Genomic DNA, 21,468 nt, shown 5'->3' on the forward strand with positions numbered 1-21,468 from the left:
GCTGTTCTGCTGACTTCAGTTTGATAAAACTATATTTGTGTCATCTCTCCACAGGACTCCCACAAGTACTTTGCTTACATCTGTATCATTCTCATGCATACCTACATTATTGGCTTTGCTCTTGGTCTTGGTAAGTCTCTGTACCAGTTTGGTTCAATAAAGTAGGCACTTGATCAGTCTATACAAATGTGTCAATGTATCCAATGATTTAGTGTAAGAATATTAAATATTTCTATTGGGGAGTATTGAATTATACTAGCTGTAACTTAGAACTCAGTATATGACTGTTTATCATTGATATATTCTGCTTCAGTATTTACTGAATATTTATTACAAGTCACCTTAAATAATAATAATAATATAAATGAAGTAAAAGTCAATTGAATTTTAAAATGTTAGAAAAAAAGTCATCTGATGATAGATTTTATCATCATTTAGTTCAATTATCATTGTTAATGAGAATATTCAATGAGTTGGGTTTTTTAAAATCATGTTTGGTACACAGACAATAGAATCATTTTTCAAATGATTAAAGGGAGATTATGAAGTCTTGATATGATAAATCCTATTTGTTCTTGCCAAGCATAAAATTATTTGAAGATGCCTCTTTGACTCCGGAATTATTTTCCACGTTTGGATAATTTTTTGGGCCATTTGGAATGAAAAGAATGCTTTAATAATTTAATTACACTTTTATAACTTTTTGTTTTTTTATTAGAAAATGATATATTTAGTATAGAATTAAAAGGAATGCATGCTTTTTTTATAAAGCTCAAAGAAATTATTATAAAATAAAGAATTATTTTTATATTAATGTTTGAAAATAAAAAATAGAAACTTACTGACTGTGAAAAAGCCTCCAGGAACTAGATCTAGACCTGGTCTTAGAAAAAATGTATGGTTCATATTGAAAAAAACAATTTTTTTAATCACATTTATCCATATTGTCACAAAACTTTATATAGAAAACACAAAAAATGAAAATTTTGAGCTCATTATCTATATCATTACTATTGGAAAAATGAAAACTGACCACCACCTTTGGACAAGTCAACAGCTCTGGGTCTATACCAGATATTGGAAATATATTATGATCCAAAGTAGAAAAAAAAATGATTTACTATATTTATTCAAATTTCCACATAACTTTACATGAAAACCATTTAAAAACACATAAAATGAATGTTCTTAGCTCATTATCACTTATCACAATGACCCAGAACATAAATCTAAAGAAAATAGAGCCTTTTTAAGACCCCACTCAGTTAAAAAATCTTTCACTGTAAAAATATAGAATGAAATTCCGGATAATTTCTAAACATCGACATTGCCAGCATTGATCACAGCTTTATAGTTGTAAAAAATCAACGATGGGAGTGTTCTTCCGGAGTCAAAGAGTTAAGAACAGTATTTTTCTTTAATATTATATCAAACTTTGCAGAAGAAAAAAAAGCTTAGATTGAAATGAAATATTCAGTGTTCTGTGACATATGAGTAAACAAATTATTTCTCCTCTGTTTCAGGCCCCATCCCTTTCATTGTTGTTGGTGAAATTTTCAGACAAGAGCCCAGAGCTGCTGCAATGAGTTTGTCTTTGGCCTTCAACTGGATCTGTAATTTCACTCTCATGTTAACTTTCCCATTCTTAAAAGTGAGTCAAATGTATTTCATACAAATGTGTGCAGTGTATAGTAAGCAATCACACTTTTTATTGGCTCAAAGATTCATGTATAGTAAGCAATCACACTTTTAATTAGCTCAAAGAAAATAACAGAAAACAAAGTGTTTTTATATAAATTGTTTTATTTATCTCTTTTTAAAAAAGTTAACATAACACAACCTAGTTCAAATATTTGCTTTTATGCTTCTGAGAATATCAGCCTTCAAGACAGCTATACAATTTGTGAAAGTCAAACCATTTTGTTTTAAATATCATCAGAGGCATTAATTAAGTGTTAGTTTAACAATAGAAAGCATTTATCATGGACCTTGGTGAAACACTTGTTACTAAACCTAACTTTATTCTTAAAACAAGTTTGTTTTTTTAAATGATTGCGACAAAGTTCACGAAGTTTACAAAGTATACCAAGTAGACTGGATGTGTTGTGGTTTAAGTCTGATTGGGCTGTTCTTACCAGCTGTTACTTTTTTCCAAATTTGTTGCTAACCATTTGACTTAAAAAAAAAACACTTCAAATAAACTAGATTCCAAGGTTAATTAAGAAAACTGACAACATTCAGCCCTGATACTTTTAGTTCTACCACTGCAATTAAAGAATCATCCTCATCTTACTTCATTTGCTGTTATACAGCAGGTGTCTTTGAACATTTCTGAGAGCAGATGTCAGACATCAGCAATAGGTTTCTCTAATATGGCTTCATTAATAAGCAATACAAACATTTATAAAGAATTTATTGATAAAGAATTTGTTGAGTATTTTTGATGGGCATATGGCACAGTAGCTCATCTAGAAAAATGATTGTTTGATAAACTTTATTTTGTTGACATAATTCAATTCTTTCTTTGCTTACAGGATGGCCTTGGTGCTTACGTCTACATACTCTTCTCCATAGTCTTGGCCTTTGCCATAGCATTTATCTTCTTCTTTGTACCTGAGACCAAAAATAAAACTTTTGACGAAATAGCCAACTCCATTGCATTCGGAAAAGCCAGAGGCCAGCAGAAATCTTTCAATGTGGATGATGAGAAAGGAGGAGAAAATATACCTTTGGAGAAAGTCTGAGCTGGGACAATGTCAAACTAGGCCCTAGTACCTTTCAACGTGAGACGAGATCTTTACCTTTCAGGGGAAGCAGTGTTTCCACACCTTGCCAATTCTATCTCCATGTTAATGTTTATTGCGTAAACAGTTGGGCTTTTTTTTAAATTTCAAACTGTAGAGCTAATAACTAGCTATGTTTCTACAAAGTGGGGACTGTATTTAAATAGTTCACATGTTGTCTGATATATCATGAAATATGAAATGTCCTAGAATAAAAAAGATAAAGTTTTTGTCATTTAAATTTCATTTACGTATTTAATTTTTTTTTTTTCCTGTGGCTATAAATTGTGGCGTTAGTCATATAGCGGCTATTGATGTGTAAATAACATGAAAAGTGCTTTATAACATTAATTTATTGACCAAACCAAAAACTTTCTTTAATATTTAAAAACTTCTCTGTATATTACCCCATAAAGTATCAAAAGGTCAGTGCTGGGATTGACTTATTTTGCATAACTAAGCTTGATCATTCTTCCTGTTGTGAACAAGTCTTAAACACTACATTCATTCATGGAATGTTCATCTCCACCATCATTGCGAGAGCTGAGCTTCTCACTTAGCAACTTTTAAGGGCCTGTTTGTTTATTTATTATTAAAGGTAACACTTATGGCATACCATGTATCTATTTCATCACAGTATATTCTGTTCATACTGCAATTATAAACAAAAATATAGTCAATGACGAAATGAAGTGAATCATCTTTTGAACTTTTGTTTCAAAGGAAATGATACTCAGAATGGGAGTTGAATAGTGCAGTAAGTTAGTCTTGTCAATATGTTCAACATAGAAACTTTAAGATGTTATGATTTCTTATTAAATCTTTTTAATTTATCAATTGTTTCAACTGCTTCTTGCTAGTGTTATTAGTCATTTGAATGAACTACATGTCAAAATATTCTTTGGGTGTGTTTTAATATAACAGTGGGTTATTATTTACTTTCAGTTAGTCATTACTTCATTGATACTATTTCCTGCAGTATTTTTTCCCCAATGTCTTATATGTTTCTTCATAGGATGAATAGTGTATGTGTCGTATGGTTTGTTGACAGACTAGTGAAGTGTTCATAAATGAATGAAATGTTGTATGATTGGTGGATTCATCTGTTTCATTCACTTATGAGGGTATCAGACAATAATTAGTTTGTTTTAAAATATTAATTTTTTTAAACTCTTTGAGTGCATACTTAGATATTTTTGTTAGTTGTGTTTTTATTCACTATCATTTTAATTCACTCAATTAACTTGAGTGTTCATTTAAAAAGAAACAACAACAATTCCTTATTTTTTGGAAGCCTTGTTGTAGAGCCATCATATCTGAGGCCTCAGACACAAAGGTACGGGGCTTAACTCCTTCCAGACAGTGGAATATTTTAGGTAATATAACAAATCTCATGATAGAAAATGTGTGTGTTATTTGTACATTGCCAAATTGCTGGCATTAGGCATGTGCTGTGACTACAGCACTTATAACCTGTTTCATCCCACACATGATGGTATTAAAGGGTTAAATTAGTGGATGTCCTAGAAACATGGTTATGTACTTTGACAGCAGTATGCTAGTGCTGAATGTATTCAGTTGAATTCAGACTTTCCATTGATGACTGCTTTTAGTCAGCTATTCTGTATTTTACTATGTGTATATTTTGTACAGAATACGTTTTTATAAAGATATTTTACTTTCCAAATGTCTTACATATATTATGTATGATCGCTACATCATTTTAAAAGTAAATTTTCTTTAAAGATTTTAAATTTTTTGTTGGGCGTCAGTCTAATTATATATCAGTCACTGGGAATTTTCCACAAAAAAAAATAATTTATATTTTCATATTATATATTGTGCAGATGTTTTAAACCGTAGTTTTGCTGTGTTTAGATTTTTAAAAAATATATTATTATGTGAAAAAAATGCTTGGCCATTGCTAAAAAAAAAATCCTTTCTGTCTCAGTATGTTAGCTTGATTCTTCCTGGCTAGTTCTTTGTAGTGTTCATTGTTAGGCCATTTGTGTTTTATTAGTGATGGTTGTGAAAAATTATGTTGAATGATTAGGAAAAGTTTTGACTCATAAATATAAAAATGTCTGAATGTATAAAATGCAATCATTTATATAAACAGAGGCATGTGTAAAAAAATAAATCATATTACTACATTTATTAGAATGACGCAGATTATGTTACAAGTGTATTAGAAACAAAAGAAATAAAAACTGTACATTTATATACATTTAAAAAAAAAATGTATTAGGAGCTATTCTTTAGTTTTGCATGCAAATGTCCATTGTTCTGTCACTATTTGTGTTCCATTGTTTGTCTTAATAAAAGATGTTTTATTATAGAATTATTTCATTTTCTTGATTTTAGTTTGTTATTAGGAACATTTTTTTTTACAGAATCAAACTTTAATTCATTTACCTCAAAATATGGACAAAAAAAATCAGTTTCTTCTGTATGTGTCTTACCAAGGGACTGATATATAGTAGCCTATGCATCAGTTATTCTAGTATATATTTAAGGGAAATTTTACACTGTGTTTTGTTACAGAGTTGAATGAAACCAAATAGAGTCAATTAGTAGACATTCCAAACTTCTCTACAGAGCCACACAGTGGTCGTGAGAAAAGGTTACGGTTAGGGTCTTCTTGCAGTTGTAATTCCTTTAAGCTGGGGATTACATCTTTAAATTAGACCAAGAGAGCTTATTTTAGCTTTTTTTTTTGGGGGGGGGGTATCTTTTTAATCAGGCCATGTTAATAATAGCTTGCTTTAATCTGTGAACATTTTGCATGCATGCCCTCCTGTTTAAACATGGCATTTTATTATGTCAGCATGAACATAATATATGGGTTTGTCATGTGATACTTCAATATGTAGAGAATGTTAAGGGCTGGTTTACAAAACAGCATACAAGCTACTTCTCACCACCATTCACATAGCAGCACTTTCAAAGTCTTCATTGTATCACTGAAAAAATCTTTTTGAGTACCAGATAAGTTCAATCTTAATGTGAAAGGTCAATCCGTTTTCTTCCATGTCAAATAAAATTAAAACTTTTTTTTTTCATTCCTTAATCTTCATTTATTTAAAATTAGATTTTAATTCAAGAATCTTTTTTTCTACTTAGTAATTCTTCCTGTGTTCATAGTGTTGTCTCTACTGCACTACTGTTAATTCTGTTAATTTTTCCACTTTTTTTTTTCAAATGATCTGCAATTTAAAGTTTTAATTGCCAGGGTATTTTACGTGGCATTGGATACTACCTCACATCAGGATTGTTCTTAATAAGTAGAATTTAAAAAAAAACACACAATATTTTCATACATTTCTTTTTAACTCCTTCAAGAGTTTGAAATCTTGTCATTTTGTTGTTGTCTTCCTGCTAGGTTAAACTCATGTTCATCAGAATGACTTCTCACTTACTATTATGTCAGAGTATATCTGCTTGATGCCATCAATATATAGGATATTTTTGTTTGCCAATATAATAGACATTTGTTTCAATAATTTCATGCTGCTATTTACAAATTCAATGTGCATGTAAAATGTTTGTATGTTGTCAGTCTGTCATCATTCTTTAGTAGATGTATAACACAACACTGACTTCATAATCAAAGCTTCTACAAAACGGAATTTCTAGTAAAGCAATTTTCTAAAATATGAGTTTAACAAACAAGTGTTCGCGTGTTTGATTTCCAATGAAATACATACATATGTGGGGGGGGGGCTACTTTTCTCTCTCCCCCCTCCTCCATCCAGAAATCAGAACAGGACGTTGGCATTTATAGAATGAATTGTTCTGATTCTAGTTTGTTCCTTCGCATTGGTTTATAAATAAAATACGATTTCAACTATAGGTTGATATTTGTGTAAATAGCTTCTTAGCAGGTTTTTTTACCCCTTGTTGCTGTGGTGCATTATTTTGTTGTTAATAAGTTCAGTTTGTGTGTATCTAACAGACACTATGTTTTGATACTTCTGTATTCATGACATAATGTCTAAGTTCAAGTTGCTCTGTACTCCTGGTTTCATAGTTTCGTGCGAGTGAGGAGAATTGAAACCAATCAATTAGATTTTAGTTTTATACACGTTTGTTTTTGTTAATCTTTAGACTTGTTTTATTTTTTTTTTGTTCCACTATGACTTTTTCCCCTATCATTTCAAAAGGCCAAGCTACTGTGTTGTACCCATTGTTGCTATAGATTAGATGCACAAGGATGCAGCTTCCCAAACAAACCCCTTCTGAATCTCCGGTTCACTGGAGCAATAGCGTACATTCTAAAAGACCTGGCTGGGGCTGCAGAGCAAATTTTTTAAAAAGCATTTTTGGAAGTACATAGAAATGTTTCGAATGGTCGGTCTTTTGATTCAGTACTGATTGAAACGATGAAACACCGCCTCCCCCTCCCCACTTTTTCCTGCACTACAGAATTGATGTACTGCCCTCAGCCTCTAATCCTTTAAGACCGGGGGGAGGGGTAAAGACACACAGTACTCCTTTTTGGGAAGCTTTGTATCTATGAGTTTGTGGTGTACACTCGTCTGCTCGGTGTTATCACTAGAGAATGTCTGCTATTAAATAAATGTTTTATATTAAGTCAATATGAGTTGTTATTTTGTTATGTATTATTTTAGACTGTGGTGAATATCAGTTGCCTGGAAAGACAGAGATTTTCAAAGCTTACCGTACTGTTTCCCACAGTTTAAGCTTTACTTTAAGGCAATTGATTTGGACATAGTATCTTTATCGCGTCAGAGATAAATGGAAGAAAATACTTTAAAACAAGAAAAACAACAACAAAAAATACCTTTTAAAAAACGAAGCTTACATTAAGTGTAATTGTATCAATTAGTTTGGATCAGTCATGTAATTCTATGTACTGTTGACCTAGACATAATAAATCTTTGTGATTAGAAATATTTTTACCATTTGTTTGTTGTTTAGTTCCTAGCTTTCTCAAGGCGCCTTGATCCTATCACTTGTCTGGACCAGTTGGGAAACGGGAAGGGAGAAAGGGGGTATCTTGGTGAATGTTGACATGATGGTGTTTTAAATGCATACAAACAAAATGCTCACTCAGGGCTTGAGTCCTCAAGGGGATTAATTCAACTTATAACACCACATCACATGTGTCAAGTAATTTCTTTCCCTTGTTCAAGATACATATCAAAATAATTAATTACCAATAGTTAATTAACTAATTGTTATTTTTATTGATCCTTGTGTTGTCAGGTAAAAGAAATAATTGTGCAAAATTCCAGCTTAACTCGAGATTGTGTGTGGGAGAAATAATGTGTACACATTTTTGACCATACTGACAGACAGAGTGAGTTGATATAAGCTTTGTAAATACAGTTGACTACCTCGTGATAATCTGCTTTTTTTTTTTCTAGTGAAATAACTTTTTTTTGTCTGTCCTGACTCGCAGAAAGAAGGCCGCATGTGAATGCTGGGTCAAGACGATCTAACATTAACCTTTTTTTTTTAATGTCTGGCTGGGAACAAAGTTCAAAAGTCGATACCAGAGATGTCAGAAATGTACTAAGAAATGGACTCTTAAATATGAGTAGAAATAGACAAACTACAATGCCGATTTACAAAACACACACACACACAGATTGTATTCAACCATAGTAATTTAAGAAACCAGAGTAGATCTAGTATTATTGAAACAATGCAGAATGTTTGCTTATACCAACCACAGAATTGAAATGTGATAGATGGTAGTAATATTGCTAAAAATTATCGTAAATGGCGAAGAAGAAACGCAAATGTCAACTAAATGTCATTATAGGCTTACTTCATTGTGCAGGAGCACAATTTCAATAGGAAAGACAGCAGATTGCTTTAACTCTTTATCTCCTATTCGACGATATCATCGTTGATTTTGACCTCATTAATTAAACTAATGTTTAATTTTATTAACTTTTATTTTGTGTACTATAAAAAGAGCCTGCATTCCCCTTTAATTCTAGACCAAATAAAACATTTTCTGATAACAAACGACAAAGTTATTGAAGCTTGATCATAACAGGGGAGTGAAATAGTAATGAGTAAAATGAAGAATTCCGTCGAAACGTGAAAAAATAATTACGAGAGAAAGAGTTAAAGCAGACATGAGTTTAACAGACAGTTAAGCCCAGCTTGGGTCAAAAGGATAATCCACTTTGCAGTGAAATGCAAGCCGCAGAAGCGTAACTATAAAAAGTGAAAAGTACAGGCCCATTATGTATGGTAAAAGTATGAGGTTAGTTTCTGTAACAATGAAGTTGGTCACCGCAGACAAACTACAAAAAGCTCCAAAAATTGTTATAGCAGCAAAGTGGCCAATTTGTTTGCCTTAGATCTATGGTATTGTTGTTAATTATGTGTAGCCTGTGTTTTATTAAGTGGCATACATATGGTTCTTACTTTGTTTCAAATAATTTATAGCTTTTTTTGGTTTTTAGAATTCCCCTATTCAGCTAGCAAATTCTTGAACCTTGGTGGACTCGGTAATCGAAAACGGCTCTAACGATTTTCTTAGAAATTTGAGAGTTGATGCATATCTTTTGGAAATGAATTACTAGCTAATTGGCCATACTGGAAAAACTCTAGTTTGACGTTATAATTTTTTTACATTTTATCTTTTAAATTAATTAATACATACATTGATTATCAAAAGGTGAAAATCTTTATCTTTACCCCTTTGGATATGATTACGGAGTCTCGAAGTTCAGGTGGGACCACGCACTTCTCCCAGCATAGAGCGAACAAGTCTGTTAGCCTCTCTGTTAGGGCAACACCACCCATTTTAAATATTTCAGCGGGAAGTCCATCAGAAAGGGCACCATTGTGTCTGATGTGGTCTCTGTGTCCCCCGTGAAACTGCTTGAAAATGGATAGGAACGTAGATGGGCATCCAAGCCTAGCTAAAATCCTTTACAAACCATCGCGACTGACCGTGTTGAAAGCCTTGGTGAGGTCCACAAAGGCAGCGTATATGTTTAAGTTCGAGAACTCCGAGACTCCGTAATCATATCCCTATACAAAAAGGGTGACAAGTCTAACTGCTCCAACTAGCGAGGCATTACACTTCTGTCAGTAGCAGGAAAGATCTTTGCTCGAGTGTTGCTCGACCGACCAACCCACTCGAGGTATATTATATATATTTATATATATATATATATATATATATATATATATATATATATATATATATATATATATATATATATATATATATATATTGTCATTCGAAAATAGATATTGCAGACCACATCTCCGTTGATGCAGAATAAATTATTCAACAATGGAAATAACTGTCCATCACATGCGTCGTAATGCCATTGCGAGATCAAACATTTCTATGGTGAAGATATAATCACCTCGTAAAGCAAACCTAATTAATAATACGCCATCAAATGATTGTCCATGTTATTGAAGGAAATGCATTCATTAGGGAACAACGCATGAACATGGAGTTTGAACGAAAGAACGTTAAGAAAGTGACGAATTTTTTGCGACATGGTTTTACTTCAATAATATCGTTTAAGCATGATTTGAAATATCCTGATAAGTCAATTGTAATGAAGCTCTCTCTGCCAAATGTATGAAGCCAAACAAATGTATGAGCTTTGCCGATAAGGACATTCAGTATTTTACTTTTAAAGCTGATGGAGTCAACAAATTCCGACTTGACTCAGGTGGCAAGTACCCAGGGGCGGTCTAAGCAGTGCGTGTCATATGCGGGGCCCTACACACTCACACACACATATATATATATCCTAACATCACGCCAACGGGCTCGTCCGCTTCTAAAGCTGTTGGCGAATATGTTCATTCATCTCTACTTTCTTAATCAAATTGTTTTTATTTCTTTCGTTTGATTCTCTGTCTGACTCTTTGTTTTACTCTCTCTTTTCCTTGAATTTCAGATCGTCGTTTATTTCAGAAGCAATTTTCTTTGTTGTAGTCAGTGCACCAGAGAAATCTTTGTCCCGGTACTTTCTAAAAAGTGCAAGAAGGCCTTTGCATGTCAGCAGATTGCAACGTTTTGCTGACAGTATTCATAACAAATCAAATATCATACTATAAGATGAAGCTGATAAAAAAACTCCTTCCTTGTTAAAAGTTCGCTAGACATTCGGCTTTACTTTTCCCCAATTGATCATGTGTGGTGTCAGCGACAGTCAATAGCGCCTCCAGAATTCTTTCGTTTGATGGCGTAGTGAATTATAACTTTCGAGGCAGCACTACCATTGTGTTTCTGACTGTGATTTTGGTGTCATGAAAGGCACTGTGTCTTTCGAATTTTTTTTTACTTTTCAGATGACCCAGCAAAACATTTATATAAAAAAATCTCTGTATGATATCAAAAGACGTCACTGTTTGAGTTGCATTAAGCTATGTCTCCTAAAACAAATGTCATATTATGGCAGCCGCACGGAGTGTAAAATGATTAACTGTTAATGCGAATAATGTGCGTCTTTAACGCCTTGCTGCTTTCCCTTCGTATTCGCACCATTGTCAGATCCCTGGCTACGACAGTCGGCGATGTCCAGGCCAAGGTTCTCCAGCACGGCGAGAAGAGACTCTGACAAAACATTTCAACATCTACAAATTTGATGAAGTGTTCTCCACCTTAACGTCTGTATCTGATAGGTCCTCAAAACGTAATAGAAGGGACATCTGCTCCTTGATTGATTTTATGAATAATTTTCCCTTTTACTTCTGATCTCAACTGGTCCATAAGCTCGTTTTAAATAATTTGCCCGAATATATGGACGTGAGTACAAATGATGTTCATGAGTTACGGAGTTCTTAATTAGTCGAAGATGATTGAGTCGAATTTGGCCAGCATCTCAACCAAGCCTAAAATTGACCGTTGTTTGGTGCATAAAGTTGATCTGTTCCCACGAAATGCTTGTTGTTCAGACTTTTCGCAAATGCAGTCTTTCTTTTGTAATTTGTTCTAGCATTCTGTTACCCGTTGTGCTACCGCTGGACAGAGCTCAATCCAACCACGCTGGCACACACTGGACGTGATTCACAAAAACATCGTGCTGACAAGTTTATTACCAAGATGCTTCCAGTCACAGTAGCCTTTAGTTGCTAATTTGCCTCCAGTAGCTATCGTGACAATTTGACAAGGAAAACACAATACTCTGTCTTTGGTATAAGAACGAAGAGTGAGCTAGGAGCTACAGTAGTTCATTTCATTCACAGCTCCGACAGTCGTGGAAGGTTTTAAAATAAAATTAATGACAAAAATACTCCTGCGTTTTTATTTATTGTAATCTTTAAGACTCGACAGCTATTAAGATGCTGTCTTTACTAAAACTGAACGGTATTTTGAAACCAAAATGTCATGTTAAGAGTTACATAGTAATTGGTATCATATCAAATCATGTGGTATCAAATATCCTAGTTTATGAAGACTGATCTGGTTATCGAAGCTGAGGATGACAATGGAATCTCTGATAGCGGGGCCTGGAGCGGTTGCCCCACTTGCCACCCCCTAAGGCCGCTACTGCAAGTACCTTAACTAAAATATAGTGATTCTAAAAGCTTCTTTATTTGGTGGCTCTCAGAATTGCCAGAGCTATGAAACCTCACACCACTCCGAGACATTGCTAGAGTTATGATTGGAGCCGAATTTGTTTATAAATTTAGTGCAATTTCCATATCTAATGACACTGTTTACTGATATTATCAATCAGGTAATACAGGAAATGATGTCCGCTCCTTTTCCTGCACAGATGGTGCTCTACGTATGCTTGGATGTCGGACTGGATTTCAATGTTTGGTACAGAATAAGTCACCATATGAATTCACCGTAACTCACTGTATGATTCATCGACACATATTAGCAATGAAGACACTGCCAAAAGTATTACACTGCAGCTAAATGATTTCTCTTCTATGTCAGTTACACAATTCTGGGTCAACTGTTTGGAGCCATTCTGTTCTATTTGAGATTTTTTCGCGACTTCCACTTCCATTTTCCAAAAACAAATATTTGCGAAACATGTTTTTCTGCTTCATAGTTATCAAGTGTAAATACAAAACTAAAACCTGATGCAGAAGATGTGTTCTTACAAAGACTGCCCCGTGAACTCTTAATGTAGTGAAACAGAAACAAGCTCAACCTTCGCCCTCAACCCTCAACCTTCGCCCTCAACCTTCGCCCCAACTTTGGCGTGTTTGAGAATACTGTTGCAAATATTTTGTAGTAATGTAGTTTACTGTAGCAAACGTTTTATTTTTTCCATGTTTAGCAATAGTTTGCTAAATTGTAAGATATGCATACAACATGAATATTATAAACATGCAATTGAAAAATAAATACATAAAAATCATAAAAGATACACTTTTTTTTTGTATTTTAAGTACATATTTCTTGTTCACTAAATGAAGCTTTTGTTCAGTTTCTAACACTGAAATTAACAACATGGAGATCAGATATATACATTTGGAACGAACAAATTAAATGGTTGGGGGTCAATGCCTAATGGAAAATTGAATTAGGGGGTCGCGGAGCAAAACGGCTGAGAACCGCTGATGCTAATGCATATCTTCAAACTCAAGGTCAGTCTAAAATATTACCTTCAGAGCAGCGTATCTCAAAATATGACGCGCGCTATGGGGGCTTGGCGTGCTGAAAAGAGCGTGAACATGTTTAATTAATTTTGGAAAGGATACAAATATATTTGCTCTGATCTTATAAATCCACATGTGAATATTAATTAGGAAAAATGACATCATTATGAATGTTTCAAAAATGTCAATAATTCAATTAAGAGACGTGGTTTGATAATCTTAGTTCCACTGCATATTTTAATAATTTTTTTTAAAGAAGACATTTCAATACGTGGATGGCTGTCTGGTCGTGCGTTATGCTCGCTGGACTGTCGTTCTGTCATCTCGATGGTTCATACCCAGGCGGCTGCCATCCCCGGTCGTCCTGCGGTAGGTTTGGATTAGGATGAAGATTATCTGGGCCGTTTAGACCAATAGCCTGTTGCCACGTCACAGGACTGTACGACGTGCAACAAGCTATTGGTCTCCACAGCCCACAAGTTGCGACGTTGCAAGTCAGTGTTGAAGCCTTCTATTACGAATGGTCTCACCTCACATTGAACTCAGTAATAAGAAAGGCAAAAAAAAAGTATTGTCACCACGCTCTTCAGTGCCGTGTGAATGAAACAAAAAAATCGGAAATTTCGCTTTGTTATTCTTGCTTGATTTATGGATTAAAGGCATTAAAATGTTAGGAAATTCTATACTTGAACAAATCCAGCGGATATACCTCATAACTTTCGTTCAAATTAAATTAAATAAAATTCACAAACACGAAAGAAAAAATACAGGTCCATTATGTGTTATTTAGAGAACCACTGCACTTAGTAAATGCAGGCCTAGATCTAGAACCTGCCGAGATTAGACCTAGTGTCTCTTTTGGTAAAAGTATGGGGTTAACTTGTGTAACAATGAAGTTGGTCAAGGCAGACAAACTATAAAAAGCTCCAAATATTGTTACTAGCAGCAAAGTGGCCAATTTGTTTGACATCTTATCTTATGTATTACAGACGTTACTTCAAAAAAGAAGATAATTACGTCCTAGGCATTTCATGCGTCAATCTAGTCATGCTTGTTAATCAATGACTTAAACTCTTCAAAGTCGTTGGTTTTCATGGCTTATTCAGGCAATCCATTCCATTCTCTAATGGCACTACAGAAGAAGGAGCACTTGTATGAATTTGTTCTAGCGTATGGACTAGGAAATGTGCCTTTATCTTTGTGTCTTTCTGAGTATTTCATTTGGTTTTGTTTTTCTATTTATATGTTACGGTTTAGTGTTTTATGTATCATAGCTACTTTACTTTTTAATCTTCTGTCTTAAAGTGTCTCTAAGTTTTGTGATTTTTACTAATGGTGTTACTCTAATCAAATTTGAATATTCGTTTGTTATAAATGTCACTGCTCTATTTCACTTATTCTATGAAATTGTTAATTAAGTGTAGCCTATGTGTTATAAGTGGAGGCCCCTACACTTTTTCAAAAGCTTTAATAAAAATTGATTTATTAATAATAATACTTATATCTAACAGTAGGCTATATTGTATTTTAGAAGAAATAAATTGAGTACTTGTAAATTTAACATTACTTTCCTTCTTTAAAAAAGAATATTTAATAAGCATATTTGAGTAAAAAAAAAGTGTCATTTTTAGTACATGAATGTCAAGGCCCTGAGTTGACAAAATGACGGAGACACTTCTCAGCCACGACTATGTTGTCAGTCTAAAGTATTTTCGATAAAAAAATGTGGGCCACTTCGTGGGTCGATTTTGAGTTTGTGTTTCCACACAAACTGTCTTTATAACCTTGTTTTTTTTTTTTGTTTATCCTTATACTTTGTATTGAACAATTACTAATATAAATTAAAAACTCCTGAGTGCACTGTGTGCTAGCTGGGGAACCACTGAACTTTATATAACCATGAAATGTAAACAGACTCCACAGCCTATAACTTATGAAGCTCAGAGCCATTGCTTCGTTAAAAGTAGGTCACATACTGGGTTACTTTTTGTAACAACAAAGCGGGTCACGTACTGTAAAAATACGTCGCCTATATAATCTTAAACAAAAAGCACATTGTACAATTCAACATCGTCCATCGTCACTGACTTGCATGTTGTTATTTTCTTGAGTTGGAAGCAAGGTAAAGCATTTACTTTGTCAAGTTTTAATTCTAAGTTTGTTCTTGTTTGTTTGTTTTGTATGCCATTGTCTCCCGTTGTTGTCGTCACATAGACCAACCATTTTATCATTACACCCATTTCTTTCTTTCTAGGAATTTATCTGCGTACACTTTAACATAAACATCTCCAAATGCATAGGCTACAAAGCTCGCCGAACGGGTCTACCCAGAATTCCAATGTAACTTTTTCTTTTAGATATCTTTTAGAGGTCGTGCGGTTTGCGCGCTGGACTGTAGTTCGGATTTATCGATGGTCGAGGGTTCAAATCCTGCCCGCTCCCATCCCCCGTCGTCCTGCGGGAGATTTGGACTAGGAAGTAAACTATCTTCAACTCTGAAGGAACATCCGAAACATGTAAAACATTTTACAAACAAACAATTGACTAGATAGTCTCTTTCCGCCAGCTGCAGGAAAAGATCAGAAGCCAGAGAATGCCTTAAGTACATTCATTTTGTTGGCCTGTCGAAAGCCTTCGATCTAGTCAACAGAGATGGCCTATTGAAACTGTTTACATACAATAGGATGCTCACCTACACCCTGCTATAAGTAATCGTTTCTTAGCAATGATATATTGGTATATGATTGGGCTTTTTTAAAACATAACCTTATATATCTTCTTTAAGCATGTCTAGTTGTATTGATCTCAATAATTTAGAGTATTTATAATTTTTTAATTGTGCTAGATTAGTTAGCTAAGTATTTATTATGCTTTTTTATATAAGTAAATTTTAATATGTATACAGTTTAAATTAGTAAATGCACATGTGCATTGTTAATTTTAGAACCCAAAGTATGGATAGAATGATAGGTTCTGCCAAGTCATTGGTTTTCCTGGCTGATTCACTCAACCCATTCCATGTTCTAATAGCACAAGGAAAGAAGGAGTATTTGTACAAATTTGTTCTAGCATATGGAACAAGCAATGGGCCTTGTGAATAAATGAATGTGAGGTATTATTTCAGATAGAAAGAAAGGACCTGTTTGCAACAGAAAGGGGATTCAATATTCTACAATTTATAGGCTTAAGATGCATTAAATTGTTTTTCTTCTGTTATCTCCCTTTTTTATTTCTATTTCAGATTAAAAATGCTCGAGAGTGTGATGTCATGTCTAGATGTTTCATCGTGTCTAATTGGACTGTTCATTTTATTGTTGGCTATGTTCTTTAGGTCACGCAAGCCTAAAAACTTACCCCCTACACCGGGCACAGCCCTGCCCTTTGTGGGGCACTTGTACATGCTGGAGAAAAATCCAAGGCAACAGTTTAAACAGTGGGCAGAGCAATTCGGAAGCATGTTTACACTAAAGATGGGTCCAAACACCGCAGTTTTCATCAACACACTGGACACCCTCAAGGAAGCTTTTATCAAACAAGGAGATTATTTTTCTGACAGACCAAATAATTTATTTGCAGTTAAATTTTCTCAAAATTTCGATAAAGGACTTGTTCTGTCATCAGGATCCTACTGGAAATCTCAAAGAACAACATCTTTGGCAATCCTCCGTAACTTTGGCATGGGGAAAAATATTTTGGCGGAAAAAATCATCGAGGAAATATCCTTCTTTACGAAAGAGCTTGCCAGAAAAAACGGTCAACCCTCTGACATAAGAAATCTTACGAATATGAGCATCTCTAACATCATCTGCTCCATCATTTTCGGAAAACGTTTTGAGTTTGGAGATGAGAAATTCACAGAACTTGTTCAGATGTTTAACGAAGCAGTGAAAGCTAATTCTGCTGATCTAATATTAAACTTTGTACCTATCCTGTACTATCTTCCGTTTGATTTCTTTAAGGGTAAACGTCTGCTTGAAATAATTGGCCAACTTCGCCAGTTTGATTTCGAGAAGATTAGAGAGATCAAAAAGTCCTATGACCCAGATAATCTAGATAATTACATCGTGGCGTATATAGATGAAATGAGAAAAGAAGCGAGCTTAGACCAAAAAAGTTATCTGGACGAAATTTGTTTGGCTCGCAACATTGACAACTTGTTCATAGCTGGCACAGAAACTACAAGCACAACAATAATGTGGTGCCTGTTGTACATGTTGCACTATCCTGAAGTTCAACAAAGAATTTATAAAGAAATAGTTGAACAGATTGGAACAGAACGTCCACCGAACATAACAGACAAAAGCAACTTGAAATACTTGACAGCTGTGATCATGGAAGTTCAAAGAAAGGCCAGCATTGTGCCTCTAGGGCTTCCTCATCTGTGTAACAAAGACACAACACTAGCAGGTTACAACATTCCGAAAGGCACCATCGTAATGCCGAATCTGGACGCCATTCATGCAAGTAAAGAAATCTGGGGAGATCCTGAAACGTTTCGCCCAGAAAGATTCCTGGACGACAAAGGAAACGTAATGACCAGAGAGGAATTGATGCCTTTCTCTATTGGAAGGAGAAAATGTCTTGGAGAGTCTTTGGCTAAAATGGAGTTGTTCTTGTTTTTATCGAGCTTGTTTCAACAGTTTGAATTCCTTCCAGCTTCTCCTGACAAGGTTCCTCCATTGACTAAAACATGGGGAGGAGTTGCTGCTTCGGAACCTTTTGAAATACGATGTGTGGAAAGAAACAAATGAGTCAGAAGTACAGGAGCTAATTGTGCATTCTGCATATATCGAAATTATAATTCTGTCTACTGTTGGAAATGTCATTAGTTATTGTATGAACCTTATTATTTCTTTTCGTCCCTTAATCTCTTTCTCTTTGCTCTCTCTCTAGTTTTCTTACTTTATCTTTTTATTTACATCATCTTATATCATCTCATTTTGTCAGTCTGTCTATATGTCTGTCTGTCTGGTAAAAGTTTGTATACGCTATTTATATTAATAATAATTATCTTTTTTTTTTGCGAACGTAGGAAAATAATGCAGTATTCACAAATACAGCTAACTATGTGGGTTTTGTCCCCTTAGATAATTAACATAGACATTAATAAATATAGACTGGCCAATTAAAGAGTTTTATGAAACGAAAATTTGTGACTTGCAATTTTGTGTACTGTATTATAAAGCATTTATGAGCAGTATAAAAGTGTTTTTTTAACTTTGATACACACCTATATATATTGTAAATAAGGAGGCAGTGTAGCTTTGTTTAATCTCTAAGAATGAAGATCATGCAACTTTTCATAATTCGGAAATCCGAATACAATAGATATACATGTTTTCAAGTTACATGAAGTTACTTCCTTTTTCCAGTCTATATTTATTTATGTCTATGATAATTAAACAATTAATTTCTCCCAATACAATTTTCGGATCAAACTGAAACTTAAAACCATTATTTATTGTACCTATCAAAACATGACTCGATTAAAACATTAACCCACTAATCAATTCATTATTATCATTAATTATTATTTTTGATATGGAATAAAAGAAAGAGCTTCTACATTACTGAGAGATATAGTTGATTTCCCTTAGATAAGCTTTTTTTTTTTTTAAAAAAAAAGGACTTTTTTTTATTTTAATTGTTGCTTTATCTCTTTCTTTTCCATCATTTTTTTTCGTCTGTCTCATTCTCTTGGTTTCTTTCTATTCTATTTTTTTCTTTCTTTTCTCTTCTTACTCTTTTTCTAGAGATTTACACACACACACACACACACACACATATATATATATATATATATATATATATATATATATATATATATATATATATATATATGTTTATCTTTCTCTCTCTCATTTATATATATCATGACAAGTTCTAAGTGTTCAATTATAATATAAAAATATGGACCATAGTTTCTAAAATTTTTAAAAATAATTTTTCTATAAAAATAAACATATATAATATGTATAAACATATATATATATATATATATGTGTGTGTATATATATTTACACACATAGCGACGACGTACTTACAAAACTCCTCATATTTTCATTGTGTTATACTTATGATGTAAGTTCACACTTGGAATGTTTTGTTTGATAGACATCAGAAGCTTCTTGTTTGGAGAATTAGAAACTCTCTCCCTCTTTCTCTCTCGTCTGATCATCTCTCCGTCCGTCCGTCTGTGCGTCCGTCTGTGCGTACTGTACAATGTGAATAGAATTGAAATAAATAGTAATATTAAATACACTAATGGAGATTCAATAATTGTTTTCTTTGTTGTTGTTATATATTTATGTTTTTAGAGGTGGAGTTTTGAAAGTTAATGTAGTCTTTTCATGATATATGTCTAAATATCAATCATAGCCAGATTTAGACATTATTGCTTTTTACTTACACTAGACCAATGATGAGTCATCCAGGTAGGCCTACTAGTTCAATGATGTCAATGGGTCTTCAAGAAGAAAAAAAAATCAAAGTTGTCAATTGGTTTTAAACTATGTGTGTATTATTATGTGTGGTGTGCATGTCTTTATATGACTGTGTGTATACGTCTTCGAGTGTGTGTAGTCTGTGTGCGTGACATTTTGTCATAGACTGTAAAGTAAATACATACTGCTCTATTTGAATAGATTTGTTGAAAAGCTTTATAAGGATTGCAGCCAGACAAGTGCAACCATGACATGTCATATTTTTTAAAGAAAAAAATACTAGAAATATTCTAGACTCTAAACTAATATAGGTACCAAACAAACGTACATCCTTTTAATATTTGTATCAAGATGCAGTCCAACATTTTGTCTTGTAATCTGAATACAAAAATATTTTGTTGTATATGAACGCAACGTCTTTGCAGTTGTAACATAAATCCAATCAGAGAATTGCTTATCAACGAGCATACAGGATTTTAAAGAGTACTCATTTTTAGATTTAAATTAAACCTAAAACTAATAATTACTTTCTGCCAGTGGCATAGGTGGGTGGTCCAAATTTGAAAATCTTCCCGGCCCCCACTTGATGAGGAGGGGGCACCCAAATGAGTGTCCTAAATTTGTTTTTACATTAAATACTACGCCATTAACTCATGTCATGATGTCGAATGTCAAAGTGCAGAGCTCCCTAAAGAGGTCAAGCCCTCCCGGCCCCCAGATCCCTAACTACGCCTCTGCTTTCTGCTACCTCAAAAATGTTAAAAAAGTTTACAACATATTTTCTAAACAAACTAAAGAAAGCTATTCGCTTTATTAGTCCAAGGTAGTCCAACAAAAAATCTTTGTTGAGTAAAGAGCTAAAATGCATTCCTAAGGTTAGCTTTTCTGGTGTACCATCCAGGCTATATGGTTAAAATGTAGGCTAATACTGAGGAATAATATTCAAAATTAAGCAGCTGTGACCAAACTTGGTTCCAGAGAAAGATTTGATGTTAATGCTCATTAATCTGTGGGATTTTACTTTTGGTCGTGGCATCAAACTTGAACTATAAAGTCCATTAGGATTTGTATCCAAATTAATGTTGCAAACGTATTTGAATCTCGAGATAAGGCGAAAGGATTTTGGATTGGTTGTTGATTTTGAGATTCTGACGCTCTTCTAAAAAGAATCAAAAGGTTCTGCGAGTATTTGGAGAACAATGTCAAGAACGCTGAAATGAACGTCACAGTTGCCAACTAAAAGAAAAAGAATTGAGCCAGTGAATTTTATTACTATCTCACTGCGTGGCAGTTGACAATCGTATCAAATCTCCTTTATTAATGCTAGTTAGCTGCCCATTACAATGGACGTCTACCATAATATATTATTATATTAATATATATATTAAATTAATTTTGAGCAACAAACGGAGGAGCTTGGGAATTTTGATTCAGCAGGGCTAGAAAGTGCACAATAATGATATACCATGTAACTATACTACACAGCAACTTCAAGTGTTTTTTTTTTAACAAAGCCGTATAGAAAACAGATTCTTTGCGCATGTTCTCGCGCATCCTGCAATGCCTACAAAATAAAATAATGGAGACAAAGAAGGATTTTACGCCTCGAACGCGCGAGATTTACCCGTGTTGATTAGAAATTTTTATTTTTTTTTTAGCTTTTT

At 33.8% G+C, this 21,468-nt stretch overlaps 2 protein-coding genes across 6 annotated transcripts in view; both read left to right on the forward strand.

Annotated features, from left to right (window-relative positions):
* The window catches only part of LOC106076228 (solute carrier family 2, facilitated glucose transporter member 1-like), an 84,101-nt gene extending 78,974 nt beyond the window's left edge, over positions 1-5,127 (forward strand). For both annotated transcript variants that reach the window (XM_056007359.1, XM_056007358.1), the window contains 3 exons: positions 55-130; positions 1,524-1,651; positions 2,535-5,127. In XM_056007359.1, the coding sequence (XP_055863334.1) occupies positions 55-130; positions 1,524-1,651; positions 2,535-2,744 (414 nt within the window). In that variant the 3' untranslated portion in view covers positions 2,745-5,127. The remainder of the gene's footprint in view (positions 1-54; positions 131-1,523; positions 1,652-2,534) is intronic.
* A 9,195-nt stretch (positions 5,128-14,322) lies between these two features.
* LOC106075287 (cytochrome P450 2J2-like) lies at positions 14,323-19,123 on the forward strand. Of its 4 annotated transcripts, none has more exons than XM_056008780.1 (2): positions 14,323-14,573; positions 16,603-19,123. In XM_056008780.1, exons 1-2 carry the CDS (start codon positions 14,455-14,457, stop codon positions 18,110-18,112), a joined length of 1,629 nt encoding a protein of 542 aa, XP_055864755.1. In that variant the 5' UTR covers positions 14,323-14,454; the 3' UTR covers positions 18,113-19,123. The 4 variants fall into 4 exon arrangements, with proteins under 4 accessions (XP_055864755.1, XP_055864756.1, XP_055864758.1 ...); XM_056008781.1 differs by having other exon boundaries at positions 14,323-14,531; XM_056008783.1 differs by having other exon boundaries at positions 14,323-14,513.
* Positions 19,124-21,468: the final 2,345 nt, after the last annotated feature.

This window comes from Biomphalaria glabrata, chromosome 13 (genome assembly GCF_947242115.1).
Source record: "Biomphalaria glabrata chromosome 13, xgBioGlab47.1, whole genome shotgun sequence".
NCBI classification, from domain to species: Eukaryota; Metazoa; Mollusca; class Gastropoda; family Planorbidae; genus Biomphalaria; species Biomphalaria glabrata.

What these genes read in the sequence shown, in the direction of transcription:
- LOC106075287 (XM_056008780.1), top strand. Translation starts at nt 14,455, where the DNA reads ATGGCTTATTCAGGCAATCCATTCCATTCTCTAATGGCACTACAGAAG. An exon ending in TTATCTTTGTGTCTTTCTGA is followed by an intron (nt 14,574 to 16,602) that starts GTATTTCATTTG and finishes TTTCTATTTCAG; the next exon opens with ATTAAAAATGCTCGAGAGTG.